General features: G+C 41.1%; 1 protein-coding gene across 2 annotated transcripts in view; it reads right to left on the minus strand.

Moving 5' to 3' along the window:
* PTCHD4 (patched domain containing 4) overlaps positions 1 to 23,121 on the minus strand; it is an 82,757-nt gene that overhangs the window by 35,352 nt on the left and 24,284 nt on the right. For both annotated transcript variants that reach the window (XM_018088963.1, XM_008927045.2), the window contains exon 2: positions 22,632 to 23,112. In XM_018088963.1, the coding sequence (XP_017944452.1) occupies positions 22,632 to 23,112 (481 nt within the window). The remainder of the gene's footprint in view (positions 1 to 22,631; positions 23,113 to 23,121) is intronic.

Below are 23,121 nucleotides of genomic sequence, written 5' to 3' on the forward strand. Positions count from 1 at the left end.
GCCATGATATGACTTCCCCAGCACTGCATGGTAGTACTGAAGGTCCTGTCCTGCCTCAGAGCAGTGGGGGAGAGGAGCAGACAGGGAAGAAGGTAAGACATAGGAAGCCACAAGCTACAATATCCTCCTCACTGCCTGCACTCGAGGCCATGGGACAACAGTGTGGGACATCAAGCAGGTTGCTGATCTGCATCTCCAGTACCATAACGGGACCTTGGGAGTGGAGGAGGAAAGGTCTTGCCCTCCTCAGCTCACAAACTTTCTCGATCTGTACCTTGATTTACAAGTTCTCAACTCAACAAGAGAAAAACATCCAGTGACTTGATCTGCAGAGTCAGCCCAGCCAACTTCATTAGCTTATTAAAAATGGGTTGATGAAAAACCTCTCCCCAGTGCTCATCCCAGCATCTATGTGGATGCAAAATATCATGCAAATTAGGTAATTAACTGGGTTTTGCTTCATTAATAGATAAATCAGAGCAATAAGAGTCTTCCTAAATACTAGCTATGCACTTTTCCAAAAATAGGACATCTAATGCAATTATTTATATTAGATCTTTTGTATGTGATCACAGAGCATAAAAAGAAATTAAAGTTCCATGTTTATAGTTATTAAAGAATCCCCCTAGCCTCTTTATTTCATTTGGCTTAAAATAGACAGCAACGTTGCTATTGTAATTCATTAATTATCAGACTCACAACTTAAATCATAAGTCAAAAACTCCTACTTTCAGCTTGTTCCCATTTATACTGTAGTTAAGGGTATGTTAGAAGGACAGAAATCTAAAGTTGAAATTATAATAAAATCCTTAGATGATTAAAGCAGACAGATACGATATACTAATCTGTAGTGGATTGGTTAGAAATGCGAGGACATATGAACATGGCTAAGGCTATGGATGAGCTGCTAAAGTACACGACTACTGCTAAAGTATAAGATGCAGTTTTCACTAGGCCCATGAGAAAGTCTGAGATAGCAGGGCCATGAGAAAGCGGCAGTGTCCTTGGGCATCCTAAATTGAGCTGAGAAACAGAGCTAGGCATTACCAAAACAAAGGCACTTAACGAGCCACCTGTGTAAGCAATGGGAAGCAGTTAAGATGATATCACCACCTAACTGAGCACCAATAATGAGCCTGATTTCTGTAATATTCATGAACCTATTATAGAGTGTATATTAAGCTACTGTCAATCTACAATAAACGAAGTTCCTGGATTCTCATATTGAGGTGTCTAGAGCTTTCCGTCGCGACGTTATTCTGGCGCCCGAACAGGGACCAAGTGGGGGTCCCTAGGAGGTCAAGTCGGATCTCCTGGGTTGGAGTCAAGTCGGACTCCCGAGAGCCAAGTCGGGTTCTCGCAGCCGTGGTCGGACCTAGGAGTTTTTGTCGGTCTTGCCGTGCAGCACAAGAAGGCGAAAGGGCTGGACGAAAAAGAGCTCAACTTGCCGCCGCCGGACGCCTCCCTTTCGGGGATTTCGGACGGCGAAAGAGTTAAGTTCCGTGCTTCCAGGGCCCGGCGCCCGGGACGACTCCTGAAGAAGGAGGCCCGCCGACAAAGCCGCAAAGTCTCGTGGTAAGGGCTGCACAAAGCGTGGTAACACGTTTTTTAGGTAATAGAGGGACAGGCGGCACTATCATTGCTCCAATGCTTTCTGGGAAAGCGGGGAGTTAAGACGAACTGGCTTTGTGGCAGATGCTGCTTTCATGTAAGGGCCAGGGATATGAAGTGAACACTGTAACTGCCTTTACTATCTCTACTTGGAAAGAACTTAGTGATAAACTCTTTACTGCTGCCTGTAAGGGAGAAAAAGTTGCTGCTTCCCTCCTTACAATTTGGCGATTGTTATCTGGAACAGTCAAAGGCATTAAAGCACAGTCTGAGGACATTAGGATGCTACTGGATACCATCATACGGAGAAATCGTGTAAAAAGGGAGTCGAGCGGAGTTGAAGGGAGCCGGAGCGGGACCAGAGATCACGGAACGGGGCCGGAAACAACGGAGCGGCCCCGCCAACATGAACGCGGTGCCAGCGTCTCGGCAGTGCATATCCAGGACGATCGGAGACGACAGCTGCGGCGTGAAAGTACTGCTGATGGACCAGAGATGAACTTTACGAACACTATGACTGAGTTCCACCTTAAGACACTTCCAGCTTTTCATCTGAACTGTGCAGCGGGACTGCGCTGCACATTTGTGGCTGTGTTCATGGCGCTGGGTGCTTGCGCCGGGCAGCGGGGCAGTAGCGGTGGTCGCGCCGCCTGCGTGTCCCCGGCTCGGAGCGCTCCCGGGTGACGCAGAGCCGGGGGCCGGTGAAATCGCTCGGAGCGGTGCGCGGCCCCGGCTCGGAGCGGTGCGCCCGAGTGCGTGCACGCCGGCGGCCCCGGGCGCGGCGGGCGGCGGGGGGGCTCTGTGTCCCCCGCACTGCTGACAGCCATGGTCCCGGGGGGTGTGTGTTCCCCTTCCCTTCTTTGCAGCGAGTGGTTTTTCCCTGGTGCTGCTCCTCTTCCTAGAGTTAATGACGGTAGCAAAAACATTGGGGGGTGCAGTCGGGGGAGGGGGAAAGCTGTTTCTCTTTTTCCCCGTTACACCAATCACCCCTTCTCTGAAACATGCCTGTTTGCAGCTGTTCTCTCCCTCTCCTATGTTTTTGTCTTTTCTTAAGCAGACCCTGTGATTAAGTTCCTTCTGCTGATCTCTCTGGGTGAGCCCAGCCCCTCCTTCCCCTCCTTCGTCCTTCGGCAATGAGGAGCGTGGGGGGAGGCAAAGACGGTAAAACACGGAAAAAAGGGAAAAGAGAAAAAACAACTTAAAATTAACAATATCCCAACTTATAAATCAAATAAGATTGCATTGTTTTTACAGCAATAGGTGTTAAGCATGCAGTGTGCTCATGGCATTCTCAAATGTTTTCTTCAAAAACAGAAAGGGAGATTGACGAAAAATCCTTTGAAGTAAGATTAGAAATAACGCGACATCCGTGCTTAGCTTTTGCATATTGCAGAAGGTTGTTAAGAATTTCCTATAGTTTGCCATTTTGCTTCTCTTTCATGAAATTTGGCTGTTTCCCCCAGGGGCAGGGTGCAGGTAGAAGATTTGGAGACGGAACGATGAGACAGAAGGGGATATAGTCTTCCCCCTGCAAAAGTAGCTTTATTGCCTTTATGATAAAATATCATTGCTCTATAAGAAGCGTTGAAGATTTCCAAGATAATATTCTGTTCTTTCTTGCTGTATTTGTCTTTTACATGGAGAGTTATGCAGGATTTGCAGATTGCTGATGGCGGCTATGCCATAAATTTCCTTTGAATTATGAAACTGACAAGAAGTGCACAGCCAATGACCACTTGAAAATGTGTGTGATTGAGGAGTGTGTCTGAGGTGGCCACCTGAATGTTGTGTGAAAGAAAAAAGCTACATGAATGTGTGAATGTGTAAACTTAAAAATACTTTCTGCCGGTGTCAAGATTTTAGAGATGTGTAACGTGATTCTGTTGAACCATAGTGATTCCTTATTCTGAATGGGCTCTAAGTTATACAATGGATATTGACAGTTATTGTAATCTTAGTAATAGCTCGTGTTGCCTTTTCTTGTATTACTAGACGTCTAAATACTACGACAAAGAAAGCATTGTTGGCCCATAATAAAAACGGGGGAAATTGTAGTGGATTGGTTAGAAATGCGAGGACATATGAACATGGCTAAGGCTATGGATGAGCTGCTAAAGTACAAGACTACTGCTAAAGTATAAGATGCAGTTTTCACTAGGCCCATGAGAAAGTCTGAGATAGCAGGGCCATGAGAAAGCGGCAGTGTCCTTGGGCATCCTAAATTGAGCTGAGAAACAGAGCTAGGCATTACCAAAACAAAGGCACTTAACGAGCCACCTGTGTAAACAGTGGGAAGCAGTTAAGATGATATCACCACCTAACTGAGCACCAATAATGAGCCTGATTTCTGTAATATTCATGAACCTATTATAGAGTGTATATTAAGCTACTGTCAATCTACAATAAACGAAGTTCCTGGATTCTCATATTGAGGTGTCTAGAGCTTTCCGTCGCGACGTTACTAATCTGTATTTTTTAATATTTTATTTAAAACAAATAAGGATGGGTGAACTAAAATTTTTTAGCATAGGGCCCTCCATGGAGCTGATATGCCAGTAGAAGAAAGAATCACTAATATTTTTTAAGGCATCTGACTTTGGTTTCCTACCAGATCTGCCACTATAGTATATGATCACTTCAAAAGTTTCCAAATATACAACTCTAATGGCTGTACACTTCATTAAATAAAACTGTTTGTGGAGGGTAGCAGCATTTCAATTATGCTGTAATTTGGAAGCTGTTTCTGTATCTCTGTATTTTGGAGTAAAATGCTTTTGTTACCTTCTCTATGCCACAAAGTGGGCTTATTAAGCAAGAAATAAATAATTTAAAAAATCAATAACTCCATCGTGTAGGTGAACTGTTAATTATGTGAAAAGCAGGCATGAAAATTATGTCAAAGTTAACTGCAATGTAGTTATATTATTGCTTCATCATAACTACAGTGTAATTGTAATAGCTGTTCCTGAGAATATGTCACTTGTGGATTTTCTTCTGTCAGAGTAGGAATTTATTTCAATGAAAAGATATTAAAAAGACTTTAGCTAGTACAAAGGAGAAGTCATTAAAGTCATCAGAATAGATAAAAGGTTCAGGATGTGTGGTTGTCTCTTTTAGAGTAGTGTGTTTTTATTTTATGGTTTTTTTCTTTGTTTTACTTTTTTTCTCTGGTCCTGAGCTTCATCTTGAATATCTTCACCTGTTCAAGGATACCCTTTCAACTAAATTATTTCTCCCCATATTAGATAGATGTTTCATTTTCTTACAAGAAGGTGTTACTGGCAGAAGAGCATAAAGGTGCTTATTATTGCTCATTTTTTGTCTAGTAGCAATTACCTACTCAGTAATTTTCCAAGTTTTAACCTTCTTATCTACTCAATAAAACATGTGTAAAGGAGAAAATCTGGATTTAATCCATGTTTAAGTGGTAACTTTGGGACTTTTTCTTACTTAAATGCATTGCAATGCTGGAGGATGAAGCAGGATAAAGCCTTATCGACCATCTTGCAATGACGCTGCCGTTTGCCTGTCCCACATGGGCTGGCACCCGCTAAGCCAAAAAATTAGAATCTCTTCATAAAATCACTACACGATGCAGGAACAGCTGTACAAAACTGCCTGTTGGTGTTTTCTGGGGAGGAAGAGCCTTCTCTGGTGTGAAAGCACCTGTCAGCTGAACTGTGTGTTAAGGAAGAATGCAACCAGCCAATAGTACCTTGCTGACCGTAGTTACATAGTACACTACTCCTTCGGTAACCTCATGCCTCTTAGGACTCTGCATGCCCTTTGCACCTACTTCTGAAATAAAAAAAAAAAAGTTCTCTTACAAAAGCTCAGCCTTTATATCTCACCTCTAACATATTTCATTCCTGCAAATGCTCATATATCTGTGAAATGCCGTATGCCAATTTTCTGGTAAGAATTTTGTACGATTTTTCTGCTCACATATGTGACAGTAAATATTCTTTCAGTGCAAGTCTCTTCAGGACATTGCTGATCTTATAACCTAGCCAAGGTTAATTATTCTTTGACTTCAGTTAGGTACTTGAATAGAAGGATGCTGATATCAGCTGGGGATTATTAAAACTATTTGCCATTGCTGTTGCTACTTCTCCAGTGAAGCTGGTGCCTGTAGCAATTCTGCTGGCACCATGGCTGATCTCTTGTTCATTTAGCTTTTCATTGAACAAAAGAGGTTTCCTCTTTTCTCCTTTATCATCCAATGTCTGAGGCATTTCCAGCAAGATTCTGACCTTCCCAATATCACAATGGCTCTCCTAAGCAGATATGGTTATTCTTTCTTGCTTGTGGCTCTTTGGGTGAACGTGTCTGGGTATAGACCAGCAGATGAGCCAGATGCTACCCTTCTTTATCCTCTTTCACCTTAAATGCTAATCTGCCCTTGAATGGAGGTCCCAGAGTGCACAGCACAGACATATATAGCATTAGAGCAGCTGTCTCTGTCCTCATGACAGAGTTTTGGTGGTGGCTCACAGCCAAACATGAAGGAAACATCTCTGCCCCAGTGCTGCAATGCACCTCCACCTCTGCAGCAATACTCTCCTCAGCCAAGTAACCTGTGTCCTGATTACACCCAATTCAGTTACATCTACCACAAATAAATGCTTTGTAGTGAGAGGAAATATTTCAATCACAAGTATATCAAATTAGAAAGTAGTTTCAGCGGTTTCTTCTCTAATTTTATGCAGTGGTGGCAAGCCCTGGGCACTTTCCCAAGCAGACATCTGGCCTCCCCTGGGATTACTCCCACCCATGTTCTATAACAGTTGGGTGGTGTGGTCCAAAATCAGACCATGCAAGGAAGCCATAAGGGAGATGTTAAATTTCTAAAGCCAGGTCTGCTGTGCAACATTGATCAAATCTTTCTGTTTTCCTTCCTCTCATTCTCTGGAGTGAGTTTGTTTTGAAGGGTCCTCAGAGCCTGGAATGTATCTCACACAATAGAGCCGTGCTATGAGAATAGCAATAATAAAAGCAGAAGTCAATAGCACATCTGTTGCAAGATATCCCAGACAAATTAATTTCTGAGGCAATTCCGTTGACTTTGATGGACTTACTCTGTGAATTCAACCATAACAAGGAGAAGCCAAGGAGAAAAGGACGTGATTTCTGCCATTTCCACACTGATTTATTGCAAAGAGTTTTGGGAAGGGGTAAGATTGATGAAAGGAAAAGTAGAGAAGCCCCTTCTCTGACACACTACATACATATTTTGTCTGACTACAAGGCCAACAGTATTTTTTTTTTCTAATGCAAAGATACAGATACATTTTAATAAAGTATTTGGAAGTATCTGGTACAAGGAACTCTCCTGTTTCACGATGCTCCAATTTCTCTGCTCTTACCAGGACTAAACCATCAAGTCCTTCCTGACACATGCATTGTGGGGCTCCTCAGAGCTCAGTCCAGTCAATGGAGGTCCTTACTGTAGTCCTTGTTTGATCAGATAAGATGGGAGTCTGAGAGGCAGGCAAGGTAAAACCTTAAGAGCTGAACTCTGCCTAGAGGAGCATGAACAGACCCCACTTGGGCAATCAGGAACACAGCTACTGCAGCCCATGGCAGGTTTTCACCCATCAAAATCCCAAAAGCAAAGTGCAGATTAACAGTATAGGCAGGATCCTTTTACCAATACGTTATCTGAAGAGCAATGAAACAATTCCTAAAGGTGTAGGGAAAGGTGCCAGGATGCTGAGAGCCAAGTACCTTCTAGTCAGTAAGGTCCTTAAGTACTCACCACCACAGTCCTACTCCCACCCCTCACAAGAAACTGTGTTTTCCCAGATCCTGGGAGCTGGTGTGGGGACACACTACAAACCAGCACCTGGGTGAGCAGCAGCACATATCACAGAGTTACTCATTGAGGTGGGCTGGAAGAAAATTCCCCTTGCAGCCTTACTGGCTGCTTGGATCCTCTGCTGCTCCATACAGATAAGCTGAGGCCTTAGTTGTCACTTGGAAGATTATTGTGTTTGACTATGAAAAGACCAGCATTAGCAAATATGAAGAGGCAACAAGGAGACTGTGGATTATGGTTTGACAATGTCACCTCATTTGGGGATTATCAGTGCAGGCAGCATGCGTCTGGCACAGAGGGATTTATAAGGATGCTGCCTCTAGGAAGAGGTAGTGGGGAAACACTGTTTTCCTGGATTCTTTAGGAACCAAAGAAGAGATTTGAAAAGCAGTTTGAGGAGACTCATGGTCACATGTCATATGTTTGATGCAAATAGGAATTAAATGCTATAACTGAAAACAGAGAAAAAAGAAAGACCACAGTTTTATTCTGAAGAGCCAAGGGTGTATAAAGTTATTGGAAGAAAAGATGAAGGAAGAACATTAGAGGAACTACATTGACCAGGGGAAGCCTGGAGTACAAAAGGCAAAAATAGAGTGGGGAAAAAAATATGAATAGATGAATCTGTGGAAGCAGGGAAATAATATGGCCATATCTCTAGGAGATGGTCAGCAGCAAGTAAAACTGTCATAACAGGGATAAAAAGGAAAAAAGCAATATAACTGCTTTATTTCCATTTCCCTGAAAAATTACTCCCTTCTGCTAGTAATTCTAAACATAAATTGCACCACGCAGCAGTTTCTGATTTCCAGAAAACACTAGGTTCCCAAATGGTTTGGATATTGACCTAATCTGTTATACTGGAAAACCAGTACCCAGCAGTGATCTGAAGAATTCAAGCTACTTTAAGAAAGCCATAAAAGGATTAAAGGGATATCTGCAATGAGAGCAGACTTTAAGTAGCCTATTCCTGCCCTGTGTTACAATCTGAGTCACTGCCTATGGGCTTTAATCTGCTGTGAAATCCAGATTGTGATGATCACAGAACTACCAAGTTTGTTAAAAGGCGAGTGCTGAAATTCAGTTCAAGAAGAGCTTGAATTTGAGCTCTTACTGAAACTCCTCCTCCACTCAATTTCATAAATACGATATACTCAGTCTTCTCATATACTGTACTAGTGTGAAGGGAATGTTGTTACCAGCTTCACTGAATTCCTACTGCCAGTTTGCATTGGAAAGACATGAAAAAGAGTGTCAAAGGACTGAAGATGTGAAGAACTAATGATGCTCATCTTAAGAGGTAGAGTGCAGCAATTGCTAACCACTGAAACCAGCTTTAATGTCTAGGCAAAAGGGAAAATCAGTATTAAAGAGGAATACCATTAGGAAGGTAGCAGATAAGGGAAGTGGGTGAAATTAATCCCTTTGCTGAACGGCAACACATGGTTTAATAGATATATGAGCATTTCCCCAGCTCTCTGTTGGGACTCCACAAGGTAGAAACACTGTAAGGGTTTATGAAAGAACAGTGTTGTTAAGACCAATGTGTAGCAGGAAGTGATATGAATACAGAAACTAACAGAAGGGATGAAGCATGTCTTGGTTAGATAAAATCACCATGATGCAACACCTCACGTAGTCCCACTGTTGTATGAGCTTGAGCAAAACATGATCAAAAGCCAGTGAGCCATATGAACAATGAGCTTTCCAGTATTTTTTACACATGGATTTATATGAGCAAAAACCATGAAGGCCTGGAACAGTTTGTTGTGTTAGTCACAGCTGCTCTGAAGAGCCTAAAATCTAGAAACCTTCTAGAACAAATGAGGCAAAACATCAAAACATTTGTGTAGATCAAACGGTCAGTGGACCTCGGGTTCCTATCAAAGTTTTCTAAGAAGAAAGATTTGGGAATTTACTTTGGATTTTTGATATGTTGGCTGCAATGTTACAGTCTTAAAAAATGCGATTAAATAGCAGAGTGGCTTTTGTTATCAGAGTCTTGCAAAATAAGAGATATGTAACAGAGATATGAACATAAGAATATTCTGCAGGAATTCGTAGGAGTCTGGTGAATAAAGACAATTATCTGAAGTTCCCTAAGGGTAGGCATAAAATAGGAATAGTGTGATAAAATTGAGAAGATGAAAATTTAGGTCGAGAAGTTGAAAATTTAAGGTTGAGCATAAGCAAAACTGATTCATTACACAGACAGAAGACAAAATTTCTGTTCTTCCAGAGTAGAAACTTCATAGATTTTAAGACTAGTGTAAACTGTTCTGATCACATGCCAAAACATTGCAACCTTTCCTTTCCACATCAAAATTGCAATTTTGAGGTTTGGCTTGTATGCTACAAAATGTAGTCTTAGTTTTAAATATTTTACTCGTAGAGTGTCCATCATCCAATCCATGAAAAATTGGTTCAGTGGTGAATTGCTTTCCATGTAAAAGAATTGCATCTTTATTCTGGTATCAAGTGCTTTACCTGCAGCTTCCAGATACTGTTATGTCCTCTCCACCTGCCCTGTGCAGCTGCCTGCTGTTGGGTACACCAGGAACATCGCATTCCTCCCAGTGAATGACTCCAGTTTTGTAGTCTATTAGGAGTCAGTGGATACATGACAGGCATCTACATTTTACCAGATGAGTCCACCCAAAATGCCAACCAGCATCTCCCTGAAGTCGTTCTCCTGACTGATGTCACCTGTGCATTCTTTCCCTAACAGACATTTGCCATTTCATCCTCCCAAGCAAACAACAGCACCACACTGGGAATTCATATTCACTGCATTGTCTGCTGTGATCTCATTGTTTCTCATTTTTGGGGAATGCAATTGCTCATCTTGCAAATGTGAATACATTCTTTGTTTCTAGATGCATAATCCAGCACTTAACTGTGATGGAGCACATGTCGACAAAATGAGCTGCTTAACGATGTGCTTGGGCTGCGTTTTCATTATTTTTTTTCTGCCAAACCTTGCATTATCCAAGAAGTTTACTACTATTGATTTCTTTTTCATTCTAGAACATGGAGAAAGATGTTGAATAGCATAGAAGAAAAATTTTTTTTGTCTGATTATTTATGTCTTCACAGAAGGAAGAGAATACATTTATGATTTAATATTTCATTATGATATTTAATATAAGCTACAGTGATTTAGTGTAGTACAAACACATGCATGCACCAAAATGTAGTGCAGGAGTAAATCAAAGTACCATTATTTAAATAGACTATATCAGCATGGTTTCTTTTCTCCTCTAAGTTTGGAGATTAATTTTTAAAAATCAGGTTTATCTAATAAGACATATTTTCCATTATATCATGCACAAAATTATTGTACCATTTAAAGAATCACTTTATGCCATAAAATTTACTGATTTTTTTCCAGATAAATGTCTGATCTAGGGTGTTAAAACATCTGTTGCCATCATATTTAACGTTAAGGTTATAGAAGATAAAATTGTTGAAACTTTTGTACTTAAATTGTTTATCTAAGAAAATGTATTCTTTTCCCTCCTTCATGTTTACAATTTAAAAAGTAAAAGGAATGCCTAGATGTTTTCCTTTATTCATTTTCTCACACCTCAAGTTTTTTTCTTCCCCTTTTTAACTTCACACATTACTCAATATACCACATTCAGTAGAGGGATATTAGTCTAAAATTTATCATCCTGCAACATGTCAGCTTTGTTTTGTTATGTAAAGTTAAACCAATCTTCTCTATGAGAAAACAAAAATAATTCTTAACAACTTCATCAGTGTTCTCCATTTTCCTATCCAAGTTATTAGTGGACCAGTGGCACAGTTTACACACTGTTATGGGAAAAGTTGTGAAAGAACCTGATCTGCAGGTTAAAAAAAGACTTTATTTTTCAACAATATCTGTGATACTTTCACTTTTCCTTACTAATGTCAGGTCAAACAATACTCTCTAAGAATTAAAAACCTTTCAATGTGCTCTAGTAAAAGACATTAAATGACCTTTGTGTCACTGATTAATGAAACTAAAAGTATGCTCATCTTCTCAAAGAAACATTGAATAAACTCTAAGGAGAATTTATCAATAATTAAAATATAAAGTTTCCTAAGGAATGCATTGTTTGATGTGTGTTTGGCATTGCAGTGGCAGATCCTAGGGAAGTGGTATGCAAACGTGACAGGGTCGGGTAAAAGAAGTCACAAAAGTCAAGCAAAGGTCTCCTGGAGTACTGACAATGCTCTTGAAATTTAAAAGCTGACAAGCATCTTTTCCAGCTTCTGAACAAAACTCCCAAGTGGATGAGGTTTAACGATTTTGTTGTTGCAATGCTGAACCACATATATAGTTTTTTACTTTTTTCTTTTACATTAAATGGATTGATATTTTTCATTGTTTTGCCTCAATTTTCAACATTTGTTTGTGCATTTGGGCTTGTTTGACTGTCCTTGACCATCAATTACTTTCATGCCTCATGACCAATTTCAAAATCATCATAAATTTCTACACTTTTTTTTTTTTTTTGGTAGTCTGTAAAGGGATTCCATTAGTTTTCCCTCAGGAAAAGAATCAGTATATTAGAGGTCAGAATCCATGTAAGAGAGATCTTTTGAGACTTGCTTCATTTACTGCACTGCCTGACTTCCAATAACCTAAGAAAGAGGTAGAACATCTGTATCTATGATCAGTAAAGGCTTTCCTACCTCAATATCCTTCCAAGGTTATTAATTTAAAAACAGGCTAACTGCGCGTTAAAGTTATTACTGTTTCTCAGCACTGATGGGAGAGAAGTTGAAAGCCCACCTAAGGGACTACAAAAGGCACTGAGCTGCTTGGAGAGGGACTTTGACAAGGGCATGTAGTGACAGGACAAGAGAGAATGGCTTTAAACTGAAAGAGGGTAGAGTTAGATTAGATGTTAGAAATTCTTTGCTGTGAGTGTGGTGAGGCCCTGGCACAGGTTGCCCAGAGAAGCTGTGGCTGCCCCATCCCTGAAAATGTTCAAGGCCAGGTTAGATGTGGCTTGGAGCAACCTGGCATAGTGGAAGGTGTCCCTGCCCACAGCATGGGGATTGGAACAAGATGATATATAAGATCCCTTCCAACCCAAACCGTGATTCTATGATTCTACTTTTTCAGTATAAGACTGGGTGAGTCCAGCAGCTCTCACTCCTAGTAATGGTACCTTGAAGTTGACTGGGAGTGAGATGGGAGGGATATTTGCACTAGGTTTTTAATTTTTCCCTGATATATTCATATTTTTTACAGCTCCAGCATGGCACTTTCTGGTAATAGTTTCAGCAGTGTAGTTAACATCTCACCTGTGGAATCATCTTCTCTTTCGGCTGCTCCCATGAGAAGACTGAGCATTAGAACAGTTTGGGTTTTGCTCTTTGCACAATTTGCTTTTGCAGTGGTATCTACTCTAAGCACAAACAGGCTTTTTGTTCCCAGGTATCCCAGTCTAGTTTTAGAAGGTTCAAATTGCATTAACAGAAACCTTAGTACTAAACTCTTCTAAGTACTGTAGAAGGGCAGAAGGCTTCATTGCTGTGCACTCAGTATGCAGAACATTTCCCTGCCTTCAGCTTCTTGCAGCTGTGTCCTCCCTGGAGGATAATAATTACTCAACAGTAACAGTAAAAGTATCAACTAGAAACCTAAAGAAACACAGAATTTTTCACCCTCTAGGGTCTCACCTGGTACAGTAATCTGCCATTAGGTGCCCTTTCTAAAGCAATGCAAGTGCTCCCTCTAGTAGGTTATATCCACAGTTCTGAATTTGTGCAAAGTTTGCAAAATGACATAGTTATGAATAGCCATTCATGGCAGTGCTAGCAAAATAGTTTTCTTTATAAGCAGGATATCAACAACAATGGGGTTCATAACACCAGGGAAAGCTACAGTATTTAACATTTCTGAGACAAATTTACATTTGAATATGGGTTGGGATGTGTGGGTTGGGCAGGTCTAAATGTCGTGCCAGGCTGTAAAGGAATGCTTTTCTTCCTTGGGTTTTAGGAATACGGAGTATGACCAAAATATTCCCTAATGCTGAAATACCAGAGATGACTGCAGGAAAATGCAAAACAATGTGATGAGGCACAGCTACGTATTCTCAGGGAATGCAGAATGATTTTAGAGACTGCTGAGCCACATAATGTGGCCATTGCATTCACCAGTGAAATACAGCTACATCTAGGTAAAAACTTCACAGCACCTGCACACTGCTTGGAGCCAGGCAGTGCTCACCAACACTGCATCTAACCTGCACAGCAGGGGGAATTGGAGAAAGATAGAAATGTAATTATCCTCCTTGACAACCAAGTCAAGACAGTGAGGACAGTATGCTCAGAACAAAAACTAAAGAACATCTTTAATGATCAGCAGCTGCAAAGACCTGAGGCTTTCATCCCATTCAGCTGGTGGTGCCACTTGCAACCCTGTGCCTGCATCCACTGCTTCTGCAGCTCTCACTGCCACTCTGAGCACCCAAAATAGCATCTCCTTCCTCATCTCACCATCAGAAAAGTGTGGATGAAACATGACCTGTTTCTCCACATCTAGCAGGACTAACACATGGAAATTCTCAGCTGTCATACCTATGTCTGAAGGCCAGAAACACAAGCATATGATGATGGCGTGAAAGATATTCCCTGAATAACATGGGCTGCTGCTATTATTTGGAGCAGTGAGCCCTGAACCAGTGTGGGTCCAGCATACTGTGTGTTACTGCAGGCAGTTATCCCACTAGAGAGGAGAAGTCACTTCATGGGAAGGAAATGGAGTAAAAAAGGATCAGAAATGGAAGGATAAAACTGAATTATTAAAACTTCAACTAGCTAGTGGCTACACAAAGGACATACAAATGATACAGTATCAAGTAAGGTCTCTTTAGTTGGCTTGGTATTTGCAATAGGCTCTTTAAGCCTTTAATTCTATGCAAAGTTTTTAACATTGCAGATGAATACAGCAGACAAATATTGATTGAGAACATTTGGCAAATGGTCTGTTGAGTTCTGTATCCTTTTCCTAACTCTTCAGGGGGAAATTATCAGACTAAAAGAAGGCACCTATGGGAAAAATTCTTCACAAGTGAAATTTCTTTGTACCCATTTTTGAACCGTGTCTTTGGGTATGGTCATTAATTTTTATGCTTCTTCCTTATGACTATGTTTTAGTGTTGCAATATTATTCAAAATAATGAAGATGTTTCACATAACTGTGTAAAAATCCAGCCATTTCTGCATCAGGCTGAATTTTGAAACAGAACCATAACTCATGACTGTGAGTTCGAAGAATGATTTGCACACACAGTGTGTTCCAGGAGAAAAAAAAAAAAAACATTTTCTGCCTTTCATTTTTGCTCAAAAACCAGAGGCACAACTTTGGATTTCCCTGCAGAGGAACCTGGTGAGCAGACAGCATGCTTGATAGAGCATGGGATCATTCACTCTATGCTTCCTTGCACAGCAGAGCCCATCTTTCCTGCAACGGAAAGAAACAGCAATGCAAGACTGAATTTCTCCACAACACACCAAAGAACACAGGACACATCCTCAGCCTATACCAGATCTGCTCTTTCCTGCATATCCATTGTGCTTCTACAGAGACCAGAAGCCACCATCAGTCTTCCCATATGAATGAAGCTCACAGGTAAGTACTAACTACAGTAAAATACCTGAGAGAAAAAGGTCTGGCAGCAAAATAATATGCAAACTGAAATAAAAACAACCCTACATACAAAATAGCATAAAAGTATTTGCATCTATATAGATACTGTGAAAAATTGCACTCCACAGTCGGGCCAGACAGACTCTGGAGTTATAGGTGCAGCAGCGAAAATGTTAGGAAATACCTTTATAAATATATGGCTGTTTAAGCAGTGGAACAAGCTGCCGGGGCAGGTTATGGAATTGCTAGCAATGGTACTATTCAAGGCTGGATTTGTCAGTGCCCTATTAGGGATGATATACGTGGAGCTGAATCATTTCTGCCATGATGCAGCTCCTTTCCAGCCCAAATTAGACAAATGTAAACGTAATGTGCATCGATACGCACTAACCACAAGGAATGAAACTCCTGCTAAATGAGATCAACACGCAGAAAAGGTGCATCCAAAAAAGAACCTTAAATAACCTTGTCATTGGAATGAGTATTGCCACAAAAAGGTGGAAAAATGAAAGCAAGAGGTGTTCAGACAAATGTGTGAAGCATCTGAAAATATCCTTTTCTATCAGAACAGAATTGGTATATTGATTGGGTACTAAACATACATTTTAAGTGCAAAAGCAAATCATTCCTTTTAACCTTTGATCTTTTTGCTTAAAACATGCTCTCTTCTCTTATCGAACCACTTTTTCCAAAGGATTTTAGAAATGTTTGTAGAAAATTAGAAGCAGCTCAAATGACAGCTACCAGTCTGCAGATGGAGAGCTGAGGAAGCTGTTTTAATAATAACAATAAAAGACAACTGTACTTGGAGACTTCTCTTGGGACAAATGGGTTAATTGAGTTCCGGCTAGAGTCAGAAGGAGAAAGAGTTTGCCTGACTGTTCTCAAGCAACAAACCCAGGCAATGTCTCTTGTATTTGCTCTGTCATTGTGGAGGATTTGGGAGTGATGGTCTGTGCTTGGACAATGGCCCAAGGGTGGATGCTTCAACCTGTACTGAGCCTCAGAGTCACTGAGCAAGAGACCTGCAGATCCACCTCCTAGGGTGCAGGAACTGCCCTAAGGAATGATGACATTTAGATTGATAAGAGACCTTCTGGTAAGTCTCTGCAGGAAAAGGAGGGCTAGAATTCAATCTCTAAGGGATTCAAGGCAGTTTATGCATACCTGCTGTATATGGATACATATTTTAGAGCTTATGTATGTAACAGAATCACAGACTCAATTAGGTTGGAAGAGACGTCTGAGATCATTGCATCCAACCTGTGACCAAACAGCACCTTCTCATCTAGACCATAGCACTGGGTGCCAGGTCTAACCTTTCCTCAAACACCTCCAGGGACAGTGACTCCATCACCTCCCTGAGCACCCTGTTCCAATGTTTAATCACCCCTTCTGTGAAGAAATTCTTCCTAATGTCCAACCTAAATGAGATCAACACTCAGAAAAGGTGCATCCAATAAAGAACCCTAAATATAATCCAGTCATAGGAATGAGCCTGCTTTAACAGCTGAATAACCTCAAGTCTAAGCAGTAACCCCTGGCTTTTTCAGAGGTGGATGGAACCTTCCAGAGATTAATACAGCTCATCCAAAATATCTACTAAGCGATGGTCCAAATAACTTGTTTCTGATTTCTCCCTCTTGTCTCCAAAGGCAGTTAAGATTGTGTCACTTCAGTTAAGGGAGGAACATTTGGGACACCTAAAATCAGGTGCTACGAACCCTGCTGTTGGGACTGAGGCTGGCTAGGCTGCTTTGTATATCCCTTTCTGCTGAGTGTGAGAAGGCCCAAAGGACTCAGTCAGAGATAACCTCATCTTGACTGTGTTTGAGAAGGACACTCCCAGCCCTGTTGCCTCTCCCCACCCATCAATGTTCCAGGATACAGCTGCAGAGCCAGGCTGTGTGATACAAGGGTAGCAGATTATCCCAGAAGGGCTTCAGTCTTCTACTCAAATTCCAGGAAAGACTGTTCTTGGGAGGTTAACCTTTACAATAGAATTGAAAAATTCCAGCCTTCTGCGACTGGGAATAGACTTGTCAGGGAATACACCAGGTTATGGGGAAATCAACTTTACAAATATGGAGAATTTCTAAACCCATCCATATGAATTATTTATGTTATCTGCCCATCCAAATTGGTAATCTTAAACATTTTTATCTCTTTCTATTTTTTTCCCCTGCTGACACATCGTTTTTTTCTGTTATTCCCATTTCCCACTGCAAAAGTCAAGAACATTTTATAATTAAGAACAAGGTATTTCCAAGCCCTTAATGATCTACTGAGTGAGTGGGGACATGAACTGCTATAACATCTAAAATGACAGATTCACTGCATTTCTAAGGCATGGAGTGGTGGGGGTTTTTATGTCAGTAGGTCCCTTTGCTCTAAAGGGTCGTTCTCTTGCTCCTTGTACAGATAGGAAGTGATGATATAACATGAGATTCACGTGGGATTTGCTTTACTGCTGCATCAAAAGGACAAAACCAAAGTCAGAGTAATTCTTGAAATATTTCTAAGTCACAGTTGTAATCAGGAAGTCCATTGCTTGAAGCAAAGATTAAAATACTGTGATACTTCACTTACAGGTAAATAGAGATAACATGCACTTTGGCCTTCACATCTGTCTTCTGAGGTTTGAAAGAAAAAATTCCTCATCTGCACTGGGACTTTGTTTCTGCAATTTTCCACAACTCTACCACTCATGGTAATACTGTGACATCTCAAATTTACTGAAATTACTGATTTCCAGTCATTATTTTAACAACTACGATCTGAAAGAGGTTAGATGTTTTCTATCTGAAATGCTAATAACTGTCTGGAGTCTTGTCTGCTTTTACCTTGATTCCTCCTTCCATTTGAATAACTCAGGGGAAGGAATAATGGGAATTTTAATAAAAAATTCTGCACCGTAAGTACAATCTCTGCCATCCATCTCGAACTCTTACATCAGGTATGGGATTACTGCTGGATACATGTAGCCTATTGCTTCCTAAAGCTTTTGTATCTGTTTACTACACCACTACTAGAAGTGTTATTATTCATAATAGTGGTAGCAATACTGCAATATGTTGGGAGTCTTCCATGGAGATTAATCTTCTCTAAAGACTCAGCAACAAAGAGCTGTTTCCATTAAGATCATATGGTCTTCATGGTCTGGTTTTACAAATGACAGAAAATGTTTCTCACATCCACTGTGAATCCAGTCTCCTAAGAAACACATGCATTCTATAGTACAAAAGGCATAATTACCCTATAATTATATTGTAGGTGCTTTTTTATCATAAGATTTCCACTAATCTATATAATGAGGTACTTCATGGACTGGCCAAAAATAATTACAATATAAAATTAAATAATTGATACACCTGCATTTAAAAATATACAGTTGGATCCTCAGCTGAGTTAAATCATTATCTCCCTGATGATATCAGTCTGGTTCCTGTGCATTAAAAAGGAAATCATGGGAGCAATAATATCTCAATTATGTAGTTAACCTTCTGGTTATATTAATTAGTGATGATTAGGCATGGGAAACCATAATTATGTCACGTACATAACACCCCTTTGAAACTGCGTTGTGAATCCAAACACAAAAGGCAGATGTGAACATCTAACCAGGGCTAGCACAAACCTGAAACTCAATTATTTCACCCTCTGTCTCCTATCTGAAACACAGCCAGTGGTGGCAGCTCTACTGTTGTCAAATTTACACCAGAAACTGCAGGTTTTATTTGTCCTAGAAGATAAATGCAAGGTAGAATTGCCCCATATTCTAATTTCACATGGTAGCTATTAAAACCTTACTAAAAAAAAAGAGAACAAGACAAATAAAACAACTAGGTCCAGTTCAGTTCCTAAAGGAGGAAGCCCTGAAACTAAAGAAGCACCTTTTCATTAACTCAAAATACTTATCCATTTGTCTGGGCTAAAAATCAGTGTTTCTTGCTCCTGTTTGCAGGAGATCCTGACACCAGACCAATATTTGCACAGGATTTTTCTGAAGAGTTGCTCCTCACTGACTCCAAAAATGCAGTCATAGACGTTGCACTGAGGAAACTGGTTTTCCTGAGGCAGCTATCTGAGGAAACTGTGGTATTGGGAAGAGGGAGCCAGAGCAAGCAAGATTTTCCACCACTGACCTCATACCTAACTTAAGAAGTTCTACACCTTCAAGGATAAAGAAGAGAAAAGCCAGTCTGAGCTAACACTCTTCCCCCAGTATATCAGAGATGTGATTTATCCCAGCAGACCATTCCCTCACAGCAGGGCTACAGTAAATAATTATGGTGTAGGTCATTCAGTCTAAATTTAGAAAAACACTAAATATTTTTATATAGGCTTCTCTCACCTACTGAAACCCACAGAAGCTCTGCACTGCCAGAGGAATTGTGGACCTAAACATCCAGGGTTATTCCTGCCATTCAGCAGGCAGCATCCTGCCACCTCTGCAGGGAAAAGGACAAGCACAGAAGAACACCATAGAATTTCCATTAAATCAATCCTTTGAAAAGCGAATGTTAGAAGAAACTATATGTATTTCACAAACATATATACTATAAATGGACAATTTGCAAATGAAGTATTCCAAAGTCAGAAGCTGCAGAATTAAAGCTGCCTGTGTACTCTGCATTGTACTTGCAGGGACTTTGTCATTGTTATTGCCTGTTTTTATTTTTTTAATTTAAGTGACTTGACTTCAGAAGTTTGACTTGCAAATCTGGCATTTGAAGTTCAGGGAAACCCCACCTTGCACACTTTTTCATCTATATTCACTCAATTATTATTTGATGTGTTCTTTGCTTTCTGCTGTGCCAGTAGCAAGGGACACTGGTACAATATGGACCAGAGTTCTTTATTGACTCACAGAATTAACAGTCTTGAGGTCTTCAGCAGATCTGCTCTGACATGTCAGCTCAGTTCGTAACAGACTAGGTTCAACAGAAAATGCTGCCCTGTGAGGGCCCAGGTGTGTGAGGCCCTGGTTAGATTCTGGGCACAGCAAGGTCTCATTAAATGGCAGCGCCGTTTAAGGACTAAAGGCACACGGTTCTTTGCAGGGTCTAACCCAGTAGGACTTTGGTAAGACATTCTTCCTGTCTTTTACTTCACTAAACTATAAAACTGTTGCCTAATATTTAAAACATTTAAAAGCAGCAGTTCTCAGGCATTGCAAGCTGTTCTCTAATGATATTTCCAATTCGATCTGAGATTCCTGAATGAAATTTCTGTAGAAGGGTTACGTAAACGTTTTGCCTTTCAACCTGAAGTTCATTCAATAAAATATTATAGAAGCAGTCCTTGTAAATATCTCACTTCAAGAGAGGTTGTTTTTTTTCCTTTTCTTTTGCTCTTGGCAGTGGCTGTGACAAGTATGACAGCACAAAACACAACACAAAGTTATAAATGTTACTTTTCTTCAGACAAGAAACAAAGTCATGGATTACCTAGGTGGATAGGTGGGAAACTGAGGCACTCTGCTTTCAGAAACTCCCACTCCTGTCTCATCCTGGGGCTATAAACTGAGAGCAATGTTACTGCCATTTCAGTTGGTGCTCCTGCCCCGTGTGGATGCTGATCCTTTCGAGGTCAGCCCTGAAAACGAATTTCACCTGCAGACACTGGAGCTCCTTGAGAGTGACAAGTTTAGGACCTGTCAAGCAAAGAGTATGAGCCACTCATATCTCCAACCATCTAAAAAGAGACAGCAGCAGAAGAATACACAATTTAGGGAAGGCTCTTTTCATCACTTCAGTGGCTTTTTTGCCTTTACTTCAAGTTGCTGCACAAGTGCATTTTGGTCCCTCCTTTGATATGCACCTCCCAACACCCAAGGAAAAGGTTGCCAAAATCTGATAACAAGTATGACCCCCTCTTCCTCACTGTCATCCTTTTGTCTCTGTTTCCTAAGCCCACACCTTTCACACAAGTCAGGATTCATCCCTGTCACAACCTGGAACACTCTCTGCTGGCATTCTTCCCTTGTTCCCTCTCAGCACTTTCTTTCCATCAACTCTCTTACACCCCAGAACATCTGAGGAGCTGGCACAGTGCAGCCCATGTCAGGGGCCATTGTCACAATTTGACACTGCAGATGATTGAATTAGAGGCTTTGGCACAGCACTGTTTATCAATATTAATGAAGCTGAACCAAACATGCAATTCCTTGTGGGCCTTTGCCTCACTCTTCTCTTTCCCTTCTGGAATCTTGACCATCCACTCCATCTCTTTACCACCTCAAGCAGTTGCTCCAGAGGTACTGGGAGCAGAACTTAAGAGGCCACAGCTCAGTCCTTTTCATTAGTGACACATGCATTATTAGGGGAGAGATGAAGTAGGAGGCAGGGAGTTGGGGGATGCATACACTCACAGGACTTTTCATGAGGGGGAGATCAAGAAAGTGTGGTCTTTTGGGAGGTTGAAGTTTTTAAGAAAAATGTAAGACCCTTCTCCAAACCTTCACTCTAGCTTGTGGCTTTGTATATTATGTAACAACACCATAACAGTACTTGGGCTTGGGGACTAGAAGGATAAATGGAATTTAAGAAATTAACTGTAAAGATGCAGAGCTCTGGCCACAGGTAAGATTTTCTGCCAGCATGGAGGTGTTTGTGTCTGGGCTGCCACTGCTGATATTTTGCACAGAGTCATCACTGGGATTCAGACTCTGGCAAAACTCTGACAAACTTGGATGTGACAGCACTGAGCAACTCTGCCTCCACAGCTGTGCTGGGCACCTTTCCTTCTGCCTTCCCAACGCAGCTTCCTGGCAAACTCATTAACCACATGGATGCACTGAAAATGCTTGGAACCGAAACGAGAACAGAAGGAATGAAATCAACTCTGCTGCCTAAGAAGCTGGGATTTACTTTTGTTCTTCATCTGCACCTTCCCCTGTCTGGGTACAACAAAAAGGAAATCTCTGCAGCTGATCTGGGACTTTACAAAGAGAGGGATTACCCCCTGCAAATCCTGACAGGCCCCCGTGTTCACAGCCTGGCAAACACTACAAAAGTAATCTCCTCTCTGAGATAAAGTCCATCAATCTTATTCTTACACCAACCCATTCCCCTCTGCCCCTCAGACAGAGCTCGAAGAAAAACCCTGCTCAGGAAAGATGCTAAAATCTGCCCTTCCTTGGCACCCTCCTATTTAACTTACTCTTTCAGCTGGCCTCAAAGTCGGGTCAACACATATCCATTTTGTCTGCTGAGCTGACTAGTTTTCAATAACAATTTCTCCTTCGTTCTGTAACAGAGATCAATAAAACTGCCCCTCTCTCACATTGGATGAGTTTCCAGCAACGTCATTTACTCTTTATCGTTGCTACTTCTTTGTTTTCTTTCCTTTTTTCTTTTTTTTCTTTCCTTCTTCCCCCCTCCCTCCCTTTTTTTTTTTTTTTGGCAAGGCACAGATCAATTTAACAAGATGAAAATGACTTAGAATTTCACTCAAGGTAAAATCTGCACTTTATAACCCAGGATGTAATTTACAATCCTGTCATTAAACTCTGTTAATCCCATTATTATGAAGATAAATAATTACCCATTGCGAAGAAAGGGATTCCCAACAGAGTAGAATTATATTTTCCATCAGTAATGAAAAATATCCCTGCCGCAGTGACACTGGAAATACAGATAGTGAGTACTCCCAGGAGGCCCAGGAAAGGTTTGCTACGCAGGCAGTCCTTCATGGAGCTCGAGAGGGTAGCAGTCAGGAGAATCAGCATCAGGCTCACCAAAATCTTGCCCCTGGCCAAGAGACTGGTCTGGTGGAAGTCCTTCCAGAGGCTAAAGGATGCTAGAGAGTAGAGCTGCAGATCTTGGTGATCCAGTTGCATCTTGTGCATCAGTTTACAGAATTCGCTCTCCCACTTCTCCCCAATGAGGTCCTGGGTGACAGAGCCATACGTTTGGAGGTAGTAAGTGATTTGGATGGCTCTGGCTGATTTGACTCTCTGGTCCTTGCTGTTTGGCACTTCCATGACCCCTCCAAGCTGGTGGCCAATAAAACTGCTCCTTCCATCCTGGGAGAG

The sequence above is a fragment of the Manacus vitellinus genome, unplaced genomic scaffold, assembly GCF_001715985.3.
Source record: "Manacus vitellinus isolate BGI_N305 unplaced genomic scaffold, ASM171598v3 scaffold_11_pilon, whole genome shotgun sequence".
NCBI lineage: Eukaryota > Metazoa > Chordata > Aves > Passeriformes > Pipridae > Manacus > Manacus vitellinus.